Source organism: Theropithecus gelada, chromosome 6 (assembly GCF_003255815.1).
Source record: "Theropithecus gelada isolate Dixy chromosome 6, Tgel_1.0, whole genome shotgun sequence".
NCBI lineage: Eukaryota > Metazoa > Chordata > Mammalia > Primates > Cercopithecidae > Theropithecus > Theropithecus gelada.
The window spans coordinates 7244489-7266209 of record NC_037673.1 but is presented as its reverse complement, the minus strand read 5'-3'; the positions used below and the strand labels follow the sequence as shown (position 1 = coordinate 7266209).

Genomic DNA, 21721 nt, shown 5'->3' with positions numbered 1-21721 from the left:
TTCAATGATCTCCCACCTAGACACTCCCAGAACACGTGGGAATTATGGGAGCTACAAGATGAGATTTGGGTGGGGCCACGGAGTCAAACCGTATCACCGCCAAAGATTTCAGAGTCTAGTTTCAGGATGGCAGAAATGGGCTCTAAACAGGCCGGCTAGGAAGATGATGACCCTAGGAAATGAATCACTGAGTCACTTCATCTGGGATCAAACTCTCAGGTGGCTGCTGAAATGGCTGCCACATTCCAGTGATACCTGGACCAGCCAAGTCACAGGAAGAGCCTGTGCTAAGACTCCTGCAAGGCACTTGCACACATTGACCTCATGCTGGGAGTGTGTTTTGTTTCTTTCAAATGCACTTTTCTTCCTCCAATCATTGGTTCCTGCCCTGGAGGAACAGAAACACACTAGAATGGCCGAGTCCACACTACTAACTAAACTTTGTCCAAGGGATGGTCATTTCCTTCAGGGCAGAGGTCCTAGGCGTGGCCTGCTGAGCCTCAAATTCTATCAGATGAGTCTGAACTCATTCTACAGTCAATGATAAAATATTTGTGTTTTTATTCTATGCTACTGGTTTAGAAAATAAAGTGTTAATTTCCCAGATAATCTGCCTCACGAGGAGCCAGAAAGGTATTGAAAATAGGACCACACACACAAAAATATATGATAACAAAGAAAATTCCATCTGGAGGCCAAACACGATTTGCTAACCTCCTGTCACCTTGAATCTGCTCATCACCAGGTGCCCGAGTCCACAGCACAGCAGTGAGAAAGGCTCAGGATATCTGTTGCTGCTTTCTCACGTTTAACCCATGATGGCTGGGGCTGCCACCCGAGGCTTTTTTATTTTTGCATTTCAGCTCTAATAATTCCACTGGCTGCTGACTGATGTTTATCTGGAGGAGAAGCTCCTAGCCTTTTTGCTTTTTCCATTTTTATAATGAGGATTGTGCTTGTAGTTAAACTGCCCAACCTTGAAACTCTCAAGCTCTGGATAGCAGTTCTTTCCTGGAATATGGTTATAACGTGACACGCACTGATATGTGCTGATTCTTTTGCCTAGAGGATCAGTTGGTTTACTTTTAACATTTAATTTTCTATTTTTACTTTAATATGCTTCTAAAACATAGTTAAACTTAGTAGAGGCTTGAATTTCTGTCTTAATGTATTCTTTTCATGTTACCTAAAATTTTGTTGACATTTTATTCCTTTTCATGCTTTCCAGGTTATTTGCCTAGTTTAAAATAAACTTTTCCTTTGTTTCTATTTGGATTAAAACCTTTTTAGTAGCTATTACCAGAACATTAGCTACATATACAATGGACTACAGCTGTGACTATTTAGTAAATGTAATGCAGCAAACTCAGTTGCCTTTCTTCTTCTTCTTCTTCTTTTTTTTTTTTTTTTTTGAGACAGAGTCTCACTCTGTCACCCAGGCTGTAGTGCAGTGTTGTGATCTCAGCTCACTGCAACCTCCGCCTCCTGGGCTCCAGTGATTCTCCTGTCTCAGCCTCCCAAGTAGCTGAGATTACAAGTGCTCACCACCATATCCGGCTAATTTTTGTATTTCTAGTAGAGATACGGTTTCGCCATTTTGGCCAGGCTGGTCTTGAACTCCTGACCTCAGGTGATCCGCCCACCTCGGCCTCCCAAAGTGCTGGGATTATAGGTCTGAGCCACCACACCTGGCCCCAAACGTATTGTCCAGGCCACTGTTGACCACCATTTGTTCAAGACCAGTGGTCACTCCTTTACCCTCTTCTCACTATGAGTCTTCAGCATGTCACTATGTTGGCCACTATCCCACTTATACCTTCTTCTCTTGGCTTCTATTGAACCATTTCTCTGGCTTTTCCTCTATTGTAGTGAATCCTTACAATTTTTTGTTGCTTTGGCATCAATTTTAAATTTAGATTGGTCTTACTCAAGCAAAGTCTAATCATGTTTGACACAGTTTCCATTCCCCCACCTCCTTGCAATTTCTCAAGGTGGTCAATCAAGACATCTGCCTTGTACACTGCCTCCTGGTAACCACCTCCCCATGGGACAGCTGGATACACCCTACTAATCCCATACCCTGCATAGACTGCACAGGTATTCCACCCACGCTGACCTTCTCTCAGTCACAGCATGACCCCATAGGGCATGTGCCTGCTTGTTCTAAACCCACCAATTAGAAACCCAATTGCATAATGTCTTGAACCCCAGTAAAGGCTTTGGCCCACAGCTCCCTTTCTCTCTTGCTCTGCACCTGCTGGTTGACCCTGTGTGTCCTGGATGCCTCCCTGCTTTTTGCTGGCCCTGCAAATGGTGCTGCGCCCTCTCTTATCCAGATCTGTAAACAATAAACTGCTTCTGTCATTTCATGGGTTCCGATGAGTTGCCTCTTCTACCCCATCCTAACTTGTTCCTGGTCAGGCCTCTCTGGGAGAGTGGCTGTCTTGGTAGGAATAAACTGGACACAGGTCAGACGAGAGCCGCAAGGGCATGTGCCAGGATAAACAAGCTTCCCGTGAGAGGGACACCTGGCCACAGGCAAGACACTTAGGTATCAGGCCATCTGTGACGTCAAAGAAGGATCCCATGAAAGGCGCATGGGAAACATCCACGACCACATCCCCAGTATCCCCATCAGGGCAGGGCTAGACTTTACAGCCACTAACATGAGAGGGAACTCAAGACCAAATTAGGAAAAAAACAAATCATCTATATAACTGGTTGATTTTTCTCAGTGACTTGGGCTTCTTCGTCTTCCTCTATTCCTGCTCAAATATTCGTGTGCTTTGAGGTTTGGTCCTGGACCCTTTTCGTCTTTCCTAATCCCACTCTCTCCTTGGGACATGTCATCTGGTCCTGTAGCTTGAAATAGCAACTATATGCTGATGATTTTCAAGTTCACATCTTTAACTCCAGATCTTATGTGCAGCTGCTGGCTTGGCATCTCGAAATCAGCTGTTCAAAACTCAACTCTGGATTTCTACTCTACCTTACCTGCCAATAAATAACGTGACCAAAGATGTTGAAACGTTAGATGTCACACCAACCATCATCCCGTGGCTCAAGTTCAAAACCCAGAAAGCTCTCTTCCTTATTTTATTTTGATTTCACTCAGTATCTAATCCAAAAGTAACCCACACTAAATCAATGTTAAAATATGTCCTAAATCTGTCTACTCTCACCAAAGTTATTCCTGTCTCCAGCCTGTACTGCTGCCATAGTATGCCATGGCTTCCAAAGAGTCACCTACTGACACTCATCCCTTCTCCAACCCATCCTCTACTAGGAGCCAGAAGGATCCTCTAAGAATGGTAATCAGTTTACGTTGCTATCTTACTCAAAACTCTGCAGTGACTTCCCACTCAATATAACATTCCAAGTTCTTGACCCACCTTGCAAGGCCTGGCGTGTAGTCTGGCTCCTGCCTCTCTCTCCGCAACTGTTCCACTGGCCCCTATATTTCTCAAACAGGCCACTTGGCTCCTGTCTCAAGACCTTGGTAGTTCCCACTTCTTTTGCTAGGAACACTTTTCCTCAGGCCCTCCTGGGTCTGAGACCTTCAGAAATTCGTATTTCAACCTAGATATCATATCCCCAGAGAAGCCTCCCTGCCTGGCCCCTCCAACAGGCCTCTTGGTCTTCTCCAGCCACCATACTTTGTCACATTATCTTGTTATCTCTTCTCATGAAATTTGAGTTTGATAAATTACAGTCTGTCCCCTTCTATTAGAATTTAAGCACAAAGAGAACGGGGACCTCTAGTCTTGGCTACCTCTGCATTCCCCAACCTGGGGAAATCGCCAGAACCTAACAAGCCAAAAAAACTGTAAATTTGATAAATAGGAGAAGAGGGCTTTTCCGTATCTTGCATAATCCTGTATTTAACAGAGGAATAGATGTAAAAATACTATGCAATTTGAAAAGGGTATGAATGGGTTTATGTGAGTATCATTGTCTCACATGCCTCTTGCATTGCATTCTGAGTGCATCATATCGTCCACTTTTATGACGATGTTAGTCTTGAGGAGGAATTTTCACATCCAGTAACACACAAATATTAAATGTCCCATCATACGTAAATACATTAAAGGAATCTTCTACAGAATTTCTGGGATAAAATTTCTTAAAATCTTGACAGCACTCAGATAACCCTAAAAGTAAAATCTCCAAAAATAATACCATTTGAAGACACATATGCAATTAATAAAACCCTGAAGTTCTTGAGTTCTAACCTTCAATTTGGTACAGATATAAATGGATACCTCGGTTCAGTAAACACATCACTCGTGCCGTAGGAGGTATATGTATCTGCAGCTGTGCTCATGGTAATATACTATTAAATATGCATGATCAGTAACTTTAACATTTTGAAGTCAGCCCCATGAAAGGAAGTTCAAAATGCCTTTCCCCCTATTAAAAGGCATACTGGCCTACTTGTGATTACATTTGCAGGAAGAAAAATACGACGGCAATCACAGAAGACTTGAGTTTTGTTTCTATATGTGACAGATATCACAAGAACGTTTAATGAAATAAAAGGGCTGATTTTAGGATTTATTTTTATTGGATTTACTGCTATCAAATGATGTCAAACTTTCTTGAATCTTTTTGCTAGATTATCCATTGCCTATTAAACATTTTTGCCAGCATTAAGGTACCATATCACAGAGTATTAAAAATAGATAATCCCCAGGAAATACTGAAAATTCGAGGGCCTCAGAAACATCAAAATCAGGTGTTTTCCTTAGTACGTGACTTCTGAGTTTGGGGGCTTCTTGCGTATTATCGACAAAAATCTGCTTGTCATAATCTGGAGTAATATAACTGCTTCCAGGTGTTTCTTCAGCAAGACAGGTGAGTTGCTTCTTCACTGAGGACGTGAGCAGGAGGTCTTGCTCAAGTTTCTTATACAGAGGAAACTCCTAGAGAGTTTAATTTTATCATTTGGCTTTTCTACTGCCATGATGTAAATAGACACCTGCATATATTTAATCGTTAAAAGAATCTCTGCTTGATTAATTGCATTAATTGCTATAATTCTTTTTTTTTTTTTCCTTTAAAGCAAAATGTCTTTTTTTTTTTTTTTTTTTTTCAGACGGAGTCTTGCTCTGTTGCCAGGCTGGAGTACAGTGGTGTGATCTTGGCTCACTGCAACCTCTGCCTCCCAGGTTCAAGCAATTCTCCTGCCTCAGCCTCCCGAGTAGAGTAGCTGGGATTACAGGTGTCCACCACCATGCCCAGCTAATTTTTGTATTTTTAGTAGAAATGGGGTTTTACCATGTTGGCCAGGCTGGTCTCAAACTCCTGGCCTCAGGTGATCTGCTCGCCTTGGCCTCCCAAAGTGCTGGTATTACAGGCATGAACCTCTGCGCCTGGCCAAAATGTCCATTTTTTTTTTTTTTTTAAGAATGAACAAATACTTGCTAATGTGGCTTTTGTAAACCCGACTAATGGCCTGCATTTATGTTCTTTGTTAGGCATCAAGACTGGACAGTGATTCCTGAGGGTTCCTTCATCCTCCCCCTGGATCCTGGATCTGTAACTATTGATTTCTCCTTAAAGGAGGTTGAGTGCACAGTCATAGCACAACCTTCACTGCAATCTTCGCAAATATGTGGTGATCTCAACCCTTCTAACTAAAGGTCTTCTCAGAAAATACTGCAGACTTGATTTAAGGATTATTGACATTTTTCTGGGGTTAATTTTGATTTCTCATTGAAAAGCACCCATAGACATCACGGCAAAATTGTAGCGTTCTGAAACATCTTGTCCTGGAATTTCTCAATGAGGCATAACAACTGAGCTTCGTGAGAATTTAAGTAACCCATATAACACAATGGGGTGCAAACTGTGAAAATATTTCTTGAAGTTCATTCTGATGGATTGGAATAGCAAACACTGTGATGAGAACCTTTTATGACATCTCAGCTCTTCTTTTTTTTTTTTCAATTTTCAAGTAAAGTGTTTGTGTCATCTTCCACATCATTTAATCTTTCACTAATGAGAGTTGAGAAAAAAGCAATAACCAACACTGGCTTAAGCTATGCCTTCTGCATTGGGGAAGAGATGCCAAAGAGAAAAGCATATACTAATCATTTAATAAAATGAAAAAAATGTGGTGACCAAGATGGATGTAAGTTATGGCCTCTTTATCAAGGAAGAGATACCAAAGAAAAAATGACACAACTAATGATTTAATAAAAGATGAAAAGTGGAGCTCTCAAAAACATAAGTGGGGGATGTGGGAGAGTTTAATTAATGGTCTGAGATGCCAGAACCCAGGAAAGGCCTTTGTATCTGAGCCAAACTGTACCTACCGCACGATGTGTGTTTCTCCTGTTAGGCTCTCTCTGTTGGGCATGTCCCCCAGCCCTGTACCTCAAAGCTCAGGGATGACATTTATATTAAAATGTGCTGCTTTAATTCTTCAGCAACTGCAGTGAGAAAGCCTCACTGGCTTGAATTCCTCTCACATGACTAACGTTCAGCTTGTCTTTATGAAAAGGTACATAACTGTTGAGATGCCTCGACTCAAGTCCACGTACCAACTCAGGTGAAGACAATTGGGTAAAACAATTAGTCTTGTCATTGATGAGTCCGCCTAAGGTCTATTTCATTGGTGAAAAGTAAACTGAACATGCAGAGATGGGGTTGGTAAAAGACTGTTTTGAATAACTCACCACCACATGTCCAAGCAGACAAAGCTGCAGAGTCCTCTGTTCAATCTCCTTGCCTCCAAGAAAAAGAAAGCTGATCCTGGAGGGATCTTTAGGGATGGCATGGCTGGCATCAAACTCTCCCCATGCCTCGGCATGGTCATGGAGGGGAGCAGGGCAGCAGCTGATTTCTGTTGCTTCATGTTAGTGCATGAGAATTCAATGGAAGAACAGCTACTGATTGGCTTCTCAGCAGGATACAATGTTGGATGCTTAAAGTTGCTCAGAGTTGTTTCTACTCTTTGTAGGACTTCCATCAAAGAGTCCTTCATGTCCTGGAAAATCTCCAGTTAACATTCCCAGAGATCAGACCAGAAAACCCATGCAAAACCAACATGAAAGACAGAAGGGCCCTGGAAGTTACACTTACTCACTGAGTGATCTGGGCCAAGTAATGTGAACAGTTTCTTTATTTGGTTTAAATGGGAAAAGGGACTTAGGTCCTAGAGTTGCTGTAGGAATAAAGAAGACAGAGAGTGGTAGGCCGACTAACGGTCCCACAAAAGTATCTTCATCTTAATCCTTGGAATTTGGGACTATGTTAGGTTTCCTGGCAAACCACGAATTTTGTGGATGTGATTAAATTAAAGATCTTGAAATGGGGAGGTTATCTTGGATTAGCCTGGTTAGTCCAGTGTAATTATAGAAGCCATAAGAGTAAAGGAGGAGGGTTGGAGTCAGAGAAAGGGAAGAAGATGCAATAGCAGAATCAAAAGTCAGAGACAGGCCCAGCTCAGTGGCTCTTGCCTGTAATCTCAGCACTTTGGGAGGACAAGGCGGGTAGATTGCTTGAGCTCAGGAGTTCAAGACCAGCCTGGGCAACATGGCGAAACGAATACAAAATACAAAAAATAACAAGTTAGCTAGGTGTGGTGGTGGACACCTGTAGTCCCTCCTACTTGGGAGACTGAGGTGGGAGGATCTCTTGAGCCCCAGGGGGCAGAGGTTGCAGTGAGCTGAGATCATGACCCTGCACTCCAGCCTGGGTGACAGAGCCAGACAATGTCTCAAAAAAAAAAAAACAAAAAAACAAAAAAACAAAAAAAAAACCATGAAGGAGAGAGAGAGAGAGAAGAGAGAAAACAATTCAAAGATTCTATCCTGATGACTTTACATATGGAAAAGGGGCTAGGATCTGGGAGCCAAAGAATGCAAGCAGCCTTCAGAAGCTTGAAAAGGCCAGGAAATGAATTCTCCTTTCAAAATCTCCAGAAAAAAACAGCCCTGCTAATATCTTGACTTTAGCTCAGTAAGACTGATTTTGGACTTATAACCTCTGAAACTGTAAGATAAAAAATCTGTTCTGTTTTAAGCCATCAAATTTGTGGAAATTTATTATAGCAGCAATAGGAGTCTGATACAAGAGTACACATAAAGTACTACATAAACTACCCGGGAAATTATAAAAACTTAAAGAAATAGTACTTGCTTCTGTTTGCTTTTCCAAATTTTAGCAGCCCAAATCTAGAAAAATTTCAAAAACTCTTCACTTTGCAAAACAAATGAGCCAAAAACGCATTCAATAAAGTCATTGTAATACCTGCTATCACATTAGGATTAAAAACAGGAAAGTTTGTCATTATCTACCCAACCATGACCACCCAAGGATCACTTTCTTGTTCCACTAAATTCTGCAGAGAGGAAAACAATTTTGCATCCAAGGACAGCCAGAAAGACTACTGGTTCACTAACCCCCACAGAGAGTTGCAGAATCCAGGTATAGCATGGGGTCTCTGTGCCTCGCTTGACCAGCATTTTTTACTAAAAGGACTGTTCTGTCATATTGATCCACAGGATGGTTTAGATTAAGTAAATCACACACACACACACACAAAATTGTTAAATTACTTTAAAACAAATACAATATATAAATCAAAGAGGGTTTATTCTCCCTCTATGAAATAGCAAACCTGGCTTTTACTCCTACGGAAACAGCATTTATTTCAACTGCCTAGGCAGTTAGCAAACACTGTTTTTGTTTTGCTGTGAATCCAGCTCTCATTAATTCCTGAGAGCCTATTACATACCCCAGAGAGCAACACTCACTGAAATATGTTTTCTCAGGTCTGATAAGAGCCATCTGCCACACTACACGGCGTTCAGGAAACAGCCGCGGATTTTACTGTGGGATATGAAACTTAAGACAAAAGTCAAAACTCGAGACAGGTGAATACCTTCGGTTTCTAAAGGTGGCCTCAATTCCAATGCAATGCGTTCTTTTCCCTACCTTGTAAGAAGTCATGATTTTTATTGTTCATAATGAGAACACTTTTAAGGCAAGAACACAACTCTGAGAAAATCTCTAGCAACATTTTCATTCCTTCTTCCCTCAAAATCTTATAGTACAAATAGCCACTTTATTCAAGCCTGGGCTTTGATCTTTAGAAATTGATCTCACTTCCATCTGAAACACGTCACAAAATTTGAAGAAAAGAAAGCATGGAGTTTTGCAATTTTGAAAAGATTTCAGAATCACTAGACAGGTCCCAATAGTTTCAATAGCCCCCCGCCCCCCGCACACTCCCATCCTGGGTGAAGAGGGACGGCTTGCTGGGCTCACCCGCCACTGCATCCTCTCCAAGGAGGAAGGACAGCAGAGAGTGGGGCTGTGAAACGAGGCCAAGGAACTCCCAAGGTGGCCGCCTCTCAACCTCTGGGAGCACCAGCTCTCTCTGACACAGCTGCTAACGTGTACATTAAATTGGATGCTATTTATGTATCTAAACAATGACTGACACTGTTTTCTGGCTGATCAACACATATCCTTCCTGAATGAAGAACTCTGAAGGACATTACTGTTTGCCACAGTGACTGTGGATGAAGCGAAAGGTGGTTTGTGATGCAGGGCGAGCAGGAAGTGACATGTGGAACCCAAACCTGAATTTGATCGGTGGCCCTACTGGGCCTCAGTGTCTCCGGGGCCTCGCCCTTCTATGAAGGTCACACAGGTTGCCACTGGCCAGTTTTTTTGTTTCCTTAAATCTATCAGATTATATCTTACTGATGGCTTTTTTTTTTTTTTTTTTAAACCAAGATAATCTCTTCTTTCCATTTAATTACATGCTGGTCTGACAAAAGCGCAAACACATCTCATCATAGACACATATTCTCGGAAGCCCTAACCAGAAAGGTACTGCATTCTAGGAGTAGACTCTGGAAATGTACTTCCAACGCTTGTGACAAAATGCTCCTGTGAGGTAAAGTTGTATTCTATTAAACATATTTAATATCAGTTCTTGTTTCTTTAAAGTGTCCCTTCTCACTTTCTTTATTTTTAAAAGAATCACTGGCTTCTTTTCTGAAACTAGTAGATGCATGTCTTTCTAATGTCTCCCATCATGGTCTAGTTCTTGAACTCCACAAGGTCAATGTGGCTCCTCTAACCCTCAGCTCACTGTGGCAAGGGACGCCATGTGCTTTTGGCCGCTCAGGTCTCTTCAGAGAAATATGATGTGCAGGTGAGGTCAGTGACCTGACACTGCTTTTATCAAGGCTGTTCCTAAAAATATTAGGTTATGTAATCTGTCTACTTGGAATTTCTGTTCTCTGTAGCTTTGGTGCTATTTTGAAGGAGATGACAGAGCTGATGAAAAAAAAGTTAGACATGGCTGTCGGGCCCAACTTGCTCCAGTCTGTACTGCTTGAGAAAGGAAACCAACTCTCCCAAAACATTTGAACTGTAGCATGCGCTACAGCAGGACCACCCAAGAATGCTCAGTGCTACTTGTCGAAACTGTGGAATTTTCTAGAACCCAGATGTAAAACTTACTGAAAATAGGTATATAAGGATAAACTGGATAATAGTCCCAAGTTAACAACTGTCTACGTCTCTTAATTTTGAATTCAGAATTTGAGACACATCTAGAACAAAGAAACAAACAAAAACATCGGTTCCTGAATACCTTTGCTATATAGGTGGTAAGACAAAATGTATTTTTAAAAAACAAACCATAATATTTGCCAATCATACCAATGCGAAGGCAGCGTTTACAGTTATATCCCAGTGCCTAGAGCCATGCCTGCCACAGCCTTGGTGTTCACTAAATATTTGTTGAATGAATGAATGAATATCCTGGATCTCTGTTTTCAAAAAAGAATGTGATTACCATTCAGCAGTCCACACACAGACAAAGGACTAGTGCCAGCATTTAAAGGATATATTTTTTGCTCCCACCACAATACACTTTGATGAAATTTTATAGGGTGAACTAACTCAGTACAACTCAACAAACAATAATTAAGAATCCATGATAGGCCAAACACTGCTAAGAGCACAGGTAATATGATGAAGGCCCACAGGGAGGGGGAGCAGAAGGTTTATAGCCAGCCATGTTAATTATTAGCTTTACAGACTGGGTTCCCAGTGAGAAATACACAAACCCAGGAACACACAGCTGATCCGCCATCACCCGGAGTGAAGCACAGCAAATCCAGGGCCCCTCTATGGCTTCTTCTCCATGCACATCTATTGTGCCTGCTTTCCACCATGCTTGGTGATATCTTTGTCCCCGCACATCTCCTATTGTCTCCATTGCTTGCTTTCTGTAATGTTTCCTTGCAGTCTATATATTTCCCTGATGTGCATTTGTGCCACCCACAGCAATCAACCTAGGATGCCCCTGACAATGACACCTGGCTCCTCCCCAGACTCTTCAATCACCTCCCTGAGGAAGACTCCAACATTTCATCCTATGTGGGCAACAGGTGCTGTAGGAAGTGCTGCGATGATGGCACAGTGCGGTGAGCAGGCGGGGGTGGAGGGTGGGGGCTCATACTTCTGCTGGTGCAAACGCTTGCCACAAACACTAACCAGAAGTGAGTTTCTTCACGAACTGTTCTTATTTGACTTCCCCAGCCACTTGTTGATGATGGTTGGTGTATCTGGCTGTGGGTGATCCTGGGTCCCTGGGTCTGAAGGCTGCATGGGGAAGATGCCATCTTTGCTCTTTTGATCATAACTTTCTGTTACAGTTTAGATGTTTGTCCCCTCCAAATCTCATGTTGAAATTTGATCCCTAGTGTTGGAGGTGAGGCCTGGTGGGAGGTGTTTGTGTCTTGGGGGTGGATCCCTCATGGACAGATAAATGCCCTCCCTAGGAAGGAAGCTTGAGTGAGTTCTCATTCTATTGTTCCCATGAGAGTTGGTTGTTCAAAAGAGCCTGGCACTGCCCCTCTTTCCCTGCCTCTCTCTTGCTTCCTCTCTCGCCAAGTGATCCCTGCACATTACCCATTATCCATGAGTGGAGGCAGTCAAAGGCACTCATCAGAAGTAGATATGGCACAGGCTTCTTGTGCAGCCTGCAGCACTATGAGACAAATAAACCTCTTTTCTTGATAAATTACTCAACCTCAGGTATTCCTTTATAGCAGCACTAAGCAGACTAAGACACTTCCCAGGTGCAGAGCCCAGGGTTTCTTCTCTGGTTTTTCTGAAGCTCATGAATGAATGAACCACACTCAACATTAATAGTAACAGCATCATTTTGCTAATGTCTAAAGTAATGTGGATGTAAGAAGAAACATGCATTACCTGTTGACGTTTTTCAAATTCCAACTTGATCCGGGACTTGATGCAATTACAGGTGTCCTGATATGTTTGCTGAAGAGCAAGTTCCATGAGGTGCTTATGGTAGGCTCCTGCCAGGTTCCCACAGATGAAAATGATCACATTGGCCAGGATCTAAAGAGACAGAAAGAACTGCTCAATAGGGTGACTGTGTCTCACTCATGAATATAATCAAAACGAAGTGCACATTAGCAACTGTCTTCAGAGAGATAACTGTGGGAAGTTAATCTTACTTCTGCTTCCAAAGTAACATTTTTATTTGCTTAACAGAAAACATCAGTCTCCAGAAGAGTTCTACCCTGTTTTTGGATCCATGCCCTCTTGTAGACAACTTTGTAGTCCCTCCTTTGACTTTGGGCTCAGTCATGAGATCTGCTTTGCTTTCGCTAATGCAATGTGGACAGAAATAACCACGAGCCAGATCCAGATCCAGAGTGACTTGTTTTTCAAGTCACTCTCTTGCACCTCATTAGGAAAAGAACATTTCCGGGTAGCCCACCAGTCCCAGGATGAGAGACACATGGAGCAGAGCTGTCCTAGTCAACCTGCAGTCTATTATTGTGTACCTCTGAGATTTCATGGTTGTTACGCAGCATTATTGCGATACTAGGTGACTAATACAAACTGCCCTCACACCAAAACTGTACTTGCTGAGCCTGGATAACTGACATTCACCCATTATCTTTTGTTTATGTAGAAATATGGTAGTCTTTCAAAACATAAAACTCATTATTCTTTTGATGATAAAAACAATTTATGTTCATACAATTTGGGAGAAAAACAAAGATATAAAGAAAAACTAAAAATAATCTGTAAGTGTCCTGGCCAAGCGGAACACTCTGCTGTCCATACGGCCTTGTCTACCTACTCCGTTTTCCTCCGTGTTCTCAAAACCGGTGGCATACTCTACTTTGTCAAGATCTCTCTCTCGTTCCAAAAAGCTTCAGTTCATTCTGAATGTAGTTTTTGTCCTTTGCTTTAACGTTTAATAAGATACTTTTTAGATCATATAAGTTCCGTAGAAACAAGATTTTTAAATGCTTAGATAATATTCAGTTCTGTGACTAGATTGTCCTTTAGATACGTCCATATTGTTTAATACTTATCAATATTCTGTGCATTTGCATTATGCTATAGTGGTCAACCTCATGTATAAAGCTTTGGCTTCGTATTTGATCATTTCCTCAGACATAATTACTGAAAAGCCAGAAGTATTTTTAAATTCTTGATACATATTGCAAAACTGCTCTCAGGAAATATTCCATTTACATTCTCATCAACAGTGTATGACAATAGTCTTTTTAGTGTAGCCCACTATTCACATGGAGCAAGCTCTTGTGTGTCCAGGGCAAGACCTACAGACCTGTCTGTGAGTGGATAGACATATCTGGTTAAAATCCAACCTACCTTACGTTTCCATATGACTTGTATTCTCACCAAGACAGGTCACTAGTGGCTTTAATAACAACTCAGCAGCATCAGTTCCAAATATTCTATGCTCCTCCCTAAGAATCTCCCCATAACATAGACCACTTCATCACATTAATCATCTAACGTGGTGAGCAGGAGTGGCTGGAACCCATCATGGGAAATTTATTCCTAAATCTTCAAGGTTCCCCGTGACAGGACTGAACAGAGAATCATAGCTGTCCTCTCTCTCGGTAGGGGGGTCACTTCTGCCAAGGAGAGCAGGAGGAATCGGTCTAACTGAAGGGCTTGGGAAAAGGATATGAACTCTCTGCATCTTAGCCCATCCTCCCCCATAAGCAGGGTCTTCCTCTCTAAAGTGGGTGGTCATCTTCATGTTTTGCATTCTCAGCCAAGCAGTGGACCTAGTGGGCCACTTGCCTCTGTGCTGAGAAGGACTTCGATTTGAGGGCAGATGGCTGTAGGGAAAGATGGGTAAACTCAGGGGATAATCAGCAAGATCATTTATTCCTAACTGCACTCTCCAAATAGGTGTAAGTGTAATAAGGTGACATTTTGTTCTCCATCTACCCAATGCCTTTGTCTATCTCTCAAAGGGTTCTGAATCCAAGAGGAAAACAGTGATATTAATTATTAGCCTCCTCAAGTCCTAGAAAATAAATGTTTGGGATACAGGGGAAAAAAAAGGACAGAGTTAGAATTGGAAGAATGATGTGATGAGGTTCTCTCTGAATAAATGCAGAAGCACAATAGAAGTGGGGTCCAGAATCATGCACATTAGAAGGGGCCTTCAATGATGTTTCATGTAACTCACTCATTTCAGAGAGATTTGGGGCCAGGGAGATCCTAAAGCTCACCCATATTCTCACAGCTAACCCCCATAATGTCCAGTTATGCATCTATATTTTATCTCCTCCCCATTAGTATGGATAATTAAAATCTTTACTGGGAATTCCTCTGTGTGTGTGATCTGTGTGTGGTATATGCATGTGGTGTGCATACATGCATGTAACTTGTGTGTAATCTGTGTGTGAAATGCATGCTTGGGTGATGTGTGTGCATGTGATATGCAGGTAACGCACGTGCTCTGTGTGGAAGGCATATGTGCTCACAGTCTGTGTGTAAGCGGGTGCAGCAGCCCAGCGCTTCAGAGCAATGTGGCTGTCTTCAGTGTTACTTCTACACATTTTCTAGCATCACAGGGCTCTCTTCCTTCCCAAGGCCATACTTTGACACATCACCTCTTCTGAGAATGTCAATCCTGGAGCATGTGGAAAGTCCGGATGACCTTCCTGGCTTCCGATTTGAGGGGACCCTCCCCTAGTTGAACAGGAGTTGATTTCAGCACCATGTCCAATGGTGCATTGTCAGTTAAGTCCTGCCATACTCTGCTTCTGCGAAATGACCATCTGCTTTGCTATAAGTTCTTCAGATCTTGTCATTGCTGGATATGCTTTGAAGAACAGCGCACCAAAGAATGCAGGAAATGAGAGAAGCCAACATAAACCATGCTGCTCAGAATTAGAAAATACTAACTCCTTCCTTATTAGGTATAGCTGAAATTATAATAAAAATGACTCAGTGATTATTCATGAGAGCTTTTTCTCTTCCTCCTCAGAAAATGCCTTCGAAGCAAACCTGTCAACATTTTAGGGAGTAAATTCCTCCACAATAAAAACCAAGTGGAAGCAACAGAACTGAATGAAGCCATCATCTGTCCCTTGGCTTCCTCTGCAGGGCATAGAAATGGGGCACTTTGATACCAACACTGAGGCTCCAATGCGAGTCTCTACCCTCTGGAATGCGAGTACTGTCTTATCCTGTTTTCCTAGAATCCCACTCCCCACTTATTTCCTCTGAATTCTCTTCGCTCGGAGGCCCTTGTTGCAACAGAGCTTGCCACAGGCTTTTCTTCCCCTACGTTGAGGCAGCCTGTATAGGGTAGTCCCTCCTCTGTGGCAGTAGACTGAATTCAGGGTGCTCTCCACCGTGCTGCCTGGCCCTGGGCACAGAGCCAGTGTAGCTGACCAGGTAAATGTTTCTTGTCCATTGAGAGGTTTCCAAACATTTGACAACAGAAGCTCATTCCAAGCAAGGGGAGGCCCCCTGGAGAGCAATAAGGTTTTGCACTTCTCGCTGCCTGTCTTCCAGCCAATGCTCTCCAACTGCCACATTCTACTGGCACATTTGCACTGCCACGGCAGGTAAGGAAAAACCTTCTTGGAGTAATTCATTCTGGATGCTGCATAGCTTCCAACAAATGTAATTTGAACCCCTCCTATCTACAGAGAATGGGAAATAATGCATTTACTGATTTTTAATTTATATATTCAAAGGAAAACTTTTAAGCAATAAACAACATAGGGCTTTAATGTCAAATAGAATATGATATGTCTTTCCTGATGGAAAACTTATCGAATTATAAGCCTGTTCCTGATACCCGGTTTCATCCCTATATTCTAAGGTTAATTGAATTGACCTTGGCATTTTGATAATGACACACATTTACAAATACAATTGATGTCCTAAATAATTTTTCTTTTAAAATGATGCATGCATGGAATGACTTTATACAAGACCTAGAGCTGCAAGGAAGTGATTAGGTTACAATTTTCTTTTCAAAAATAATATCAAAGTATTTTATTTTCCAGAAGACTATTAAGCAGAACCTCTGACAAACAATCCTATTTCCACAATGTTGAGTTTGTTTTATAACATCATACCATCTTGCTGTCTCCTTTTATCTTCTTGCTTCATTTAGCTACTTTCACATCTGTCAGAAAACAGGAGAGGAACTTGGCCTCCAGAGATCTCTTAGAAGGAAATAAATTATTTAAAGTAATAACAGCAGTCAAGGTTTACCCTGAAGATTAAAACCAGGTCTTAAAATCGAGCATGTGCAGGCTCTGGAATCTGTGTAAGTGGAACCATGCCCACACATCCTCACAGAAGGTTGCTGTCTGCACTGCTCCCCATCTTCTCTTGATGTAAATGTGGGGTGATTTGTCAACACTTTCTCAGAGGATGAAAATTAATGAATCCTGTACTTCCCGGAAGCGTGGTGTCTACTAGCAAATTATTATTATTATTTTGCTCCTTTCATAATGACCACCATAACCCTTCTAAATATACCTTATATCTTTTTACCCTTAAGAGTACAGAGAGCAACGCAATCAGGAGAATGGACTTGTTTTATTATTTCATCTTATAGACTGGGCAACAAAAGGTCTAAAAAATTAAGTGACCTGAGGGCTGCCTCCAGGCCGGGAGAGGCTGTCCAGACTGTCCCCGTATATTCTACACAGCCCCAATTCATACGCATACGGCCAGATTTCTCCACCGCACACGCAACCCCCTCCAGGGCATGGGGAAGGCATTTCTGAGGAATTTCTAAAGAGACACATGTTATTTTGTAAGAAACTGATTTTTTTCTTTATAAAGCATTTGTATTTATGCTGCAAAGTGCTTTCATCATTTAAAGTTATGTTAAGTTCTTGGAGACCATATGCCACGGAGCCTTTACTGGTTCAGCTCATGCATCTGTGCCTGTTGAGAGGAGAGTGAAGGGAGGGTCAGGCTGCTCTCACCCAGGTTATGACGCACAAGTGTGACCCATCTGAGGACTATTTCACCTGGGAAGAAAACATTTAAGGGTATCAGGTCATTGTCTTTAAGCATTTGAGAAATTATCACATGAGTTAGGTGACCACTCAGATTTCTCCTTGTGGCTCTGATGTATTATGCATTTTAAAGAGTTTACTATTCTAATTCTTAACCTCATGTTGGGGTGGCAAACTAAAATGGCCCACGCAGACACCAGGCAGCACCCTGCAGGCTGAGGGCAAAGCCAGGCTCCTGGTAATGCTGGAAATGCCATCACTTCATGACATTTTTTTTTTTTCTATGAACTAACTGCACAATGTCAAAGGAGAAAAGTTATAGCATTTGACACAGGTCATCAGCTTAAAACAAAGCAGATCATAAATATGCAAAAACACCAATTATAAGTCAAAGGAAAATAAAAGGGAAGACAAGAGCATGATGAAGAGAGCTGGGAATGAATATTCAGTAAGCTCACCACTTATCATAAGCATCCAATTTGGCTTACAGAAAGCAATGCTCTTGCCTGGGGGAGAAAATGATCAGGTACAGTTTTCCTTAACTGATCTCTCAGACACGGCTGCAGAGAATCCCAATCCCATCTCCGTAGCATTTCTCACAGCCCTCTAAGAATTAAATTTGCTATGTGCAGTGGCCTCAGGGTTTCTGCTCTTTATCAGTCATTTAGTGACAATCAGGAACACTGTGCTTTGGTTAATGACATCCAATGATCCTTAGGTCATGTGCTAGGATCTTCTAATTTGAAGTCCCTCCAAATGAGGAGGAGTGGAGTCAGACAGAAAGGTATAAAGAAAATGGAAACACCAATAGTCTCAACAGTGGATGTTATTAGGGCTTTGGGCTAAAAGACTAGAACCAAAAATGGGGAGTCCATTGCAATTTGATTTCCTATGGAAGTTTCCATTACAAAATAGATAGTACTGTTGGTCATGATTATTATTTTCTTTATTCTTTTTATACCACATCTGTTGCTATTAAGTCTTTTGGAATAGCAGACATCATGTTATTTTTCCAGATATATTTGGAATGAAGGGCTAAATCTTATAAGTTGATAGGGCTCATGTCTGGCCAATAACTAGACAAAAATAGAGTATGGCAGCTTGAAGGGCTCTTTGCTCTTCTCAGAACTGCTCCAGCAACTCATTAAAAGTCAACTGGAAGAGATGAGCCTAGAAGATCCTCAGATCGTGATAGAAAGTTCCTCCCACAAATTAATTCATTGAGAACACAGTTTCCCTCCAAGAAGAGAAAGCCGAATTAACCATGCAGAAATCCAGACCTGTACTTCTCAGTTCAGTGACTGCAAACTTGAAAATGATGGGGAGAAGTTTCACTTGATTATAGTTTAGAACCAGAGAAAAGGGAATAACATGGAGTTTCCAATACTCAGGACTCCATAGAAGAAAACAACACAAGCTATGAAGATTTATGGCTTCCCTATTTTCTGCAGAGGAGGGTACTGTCACCCTGTTTACTCTTCTGTCCATTCTCTCTTTGACTTCAAGCACACAGAACAATCTTAGCTTCAGGGTTTAGCTCCTCTCCACTATGGGAAAAGAGAAGATGAAACAAATGAGCTGTATGAGGAAGTTACAAAAATAAAAATGGAAAATGAAAAAGCAACACCGTCATCAATTTCTATGATGGAATATCTTTGAAGAGTTACATGGAGCTTTACATTTCTCCAAAGAGATTTCTTAGTCCTTTATGATAAGTTAAAGCAGAGGGAATCATGGGAATCACTATCACTGAAACTCCTATTCCACTTCGCTCGCATCCAAAATAGAGCAGATGTTTCCTTTTCATTCTTGACCTATTCTGCACACCGTTTCTGCAAAGCAACACTACCAGATCTTCTCCCTACTACCTTCTGTCTCAACACAGCTTCAAGTCCAATTCCGAGACCATCTATACACTACAAAGCATGTTTGTGAGCATTATTAGTCTCCCTCCGGACAGCCGAAACACTGTCTCCTGACCCAGTCTGATGTTTGGATAATTGCATCTTACATTTGGTCAGGCAACAAATCAATGATTACCTAAACTTTACATCGCCACTGAGACCTATAGAAATCATGATCTCTTTGGTCTTTTTGAGTTCAGATAGTTGAATGAATGTTACTTATTCCAAAGACGTTTGACCTGCTTATTTCAGAAACTCAAATTTCTGAATGGTCCTGGATCTTCCAAGAGGCTTATTAAAAATGCCAGTCTCTGTGTCTTCCCAAACCCTGTCTCCCAAAGTAATGACACAACAGGAGGACACATTTTTAAGTGCTGCATCTCAATGCCTTTCAAAAACTTAGAAACATGAAATTATACACCAATTAAAACAACAATTTTACTAGTCTTAAATCAGCTCTCCTAAGGATCCGCACCAAACAATATACACTTTGCCTGGTTCTGGTGATTTCAGTGGACTTAAATGCTTAAAAAAGAAACTTTAACACACTCTAATTCAGACTTTTCATTAATTTAGACAGATCATCTCTCTAATTAATCTGAATCAATGAAGTTTTGCTTCATTTAAACACCATTTCTAATTCTCTTCATTCACCACCACTTAATAGGTGACACATGTGGTCCACACCCACTCATTTAAAAATTTGAAAGCTGACAGGTATTTAGGTTTATTTAAAAGCATGACCAAGGCTATTAGAGACTCTGATTTATGCAGCTTAGTTTAGGAGAAAATAATACTCCATTTTAGGGTGAACATGTGGCGTATTCCCCTTCTATTAACATAGCACATAGAAGGGATAAAATGCCTTTTGTGGGTACCAGGGGGAGGTTGCATTGCTATCGCATTTGCAACTGGCATTGTGACCTACCTATAGTCGCATTCGTAATCTACACAATAGAAGGTCAATTTGGAATTACACAAAAAAAGTGCAGACTGCCCCGCTGATTATGACTGAATCAGAAAACACCTGATGAAAGAATGTGGACCTAAACGTTGACATCAAATGTAACAGGACAATGCAGAGACGAGATTGCACAGAGGTATAGGAATAACAACACAGGATGCCACGGCCAATCTCACCTGGAGATTTAAATATGATATTAGTAAGCACATCCGTAAGGAAATGACAGGCTGCAAAACGCTGCGAAACAGTCATGGACTCCAAATAAAGGAGAAAAATAGTGAGTGCTGTGATTCACAAGGCCTGCTTTGAATTGGAATGTCCTTTTTGGTCTGACCAAAATATGCTGCATAAAGTCATAGTGTAATTATAAAAGGATGCATCACTGAAACCATTTGGGAAGAGGAGAACAAAAACTTTTCTATTACAAATGAAACTTTGGTTGTTTCATTAATCACACTCATCAGGAAAGGGCATGCCTGGCAACTGCTTCCCTTGATAGAATCAAAGACTGAAAGGTACTCAAAAGCACTCTCCCCAGAGTGTACTCTTGAGGTTACCCCAACCACCTTCCTTCCTCTCCTGGTGTATGTTTTTCTGTAAACCATGTCCTGTAAGAATGAAAAGACAAATTTTTAAACCCATTGGCACCATACTCTGATTTCTTGTAAATTTCGGTCAGAGAACATGTATTATTTTTGCCCCAAACACCAAGTGACATCTCATGTTTTCCCAAATGGACAAGACTGCAGCTGTTTTTCCTAGACAATAGCATTCAAAGACCACAATTGAAAGGAGTGGGCTTTGCTAAATATGTGCAATAGTATACTACGACTACAACAACAACAACTACTACTACTAATAAAATACCATAGACTGGGTGGCTTAAACAGCAGGCACTTATTTCCTCACAGTTCTGAAGGCTACAGCCCAAGACCAACGTGTAGTTAGGTTTGATCGAGGCCTCTCTCCTTGGCTTGCAGACAGTTGCCTTCTTGCTGTGACTTGGCCTATTTTATGCTGCTATAACAGTAGACCACAGACTGGGTAACTTATACAAAACAGAAATTTATCAGCTCACAGTTCTGGAAGCTGTAAAGCCCAATATCAAGGTGATGGCAGGGTTGGCAGTTCTAATTCCAGGAAGGAGCCTTGAGCACAGCAGCCTCTGTAGGGGAGGAATGCTTGGTCTCCCACGGCAGAACACAAAAGATCAAGTGAAAAAAATGGGATTAACTCCCTTTTATAACGGTGTTAATCCCACCCATGAGGTCAAAGCCCTCGTGACCTAATCACTTCGTAAAAGTTCTACTTCCTAATAGTGTTACAATGGCAATTAAACTTCAACATGAGTTTCAGAGGGGACAAAAATTCAGTGACCTCACAGGGTCTCTTCTCTGTGAGCACACCACCCTGGTGTCTCTGTGTGTCCCAGTCTCCTCTTCTAATAGAGACACCAGTCAGATTGCATTAGGGCTCACCCTAAAGATCTCATTTTACCTTAACCACCTCTTCAAAGGCCCTAT

General features: G+C 41.6%; 1 protein-coding gene across 1 annotated transcript in view; it reads right to left on the bottom strand.

Annotated features, from left to right (window-relative positions):
* Nucleotides 1-21721, bottom strand: part of ADCY2 (adenylate cyclase 2) — a 423318-nt gene that overhangs the window by 184355 nt on the left and 217242 nt on the right. Inside the window, exon 4 of the mRNA XM_025387564.1 lies at nucleotides 12247-12396. Within this exon, the coding sequence (XP_025243349.1) occupies nucleotides 12247-12396 (150 nt within the window). The remainder of the gene's footprint in view (nucleotides 1-12246; nucleotides 12397-21721) is intronic.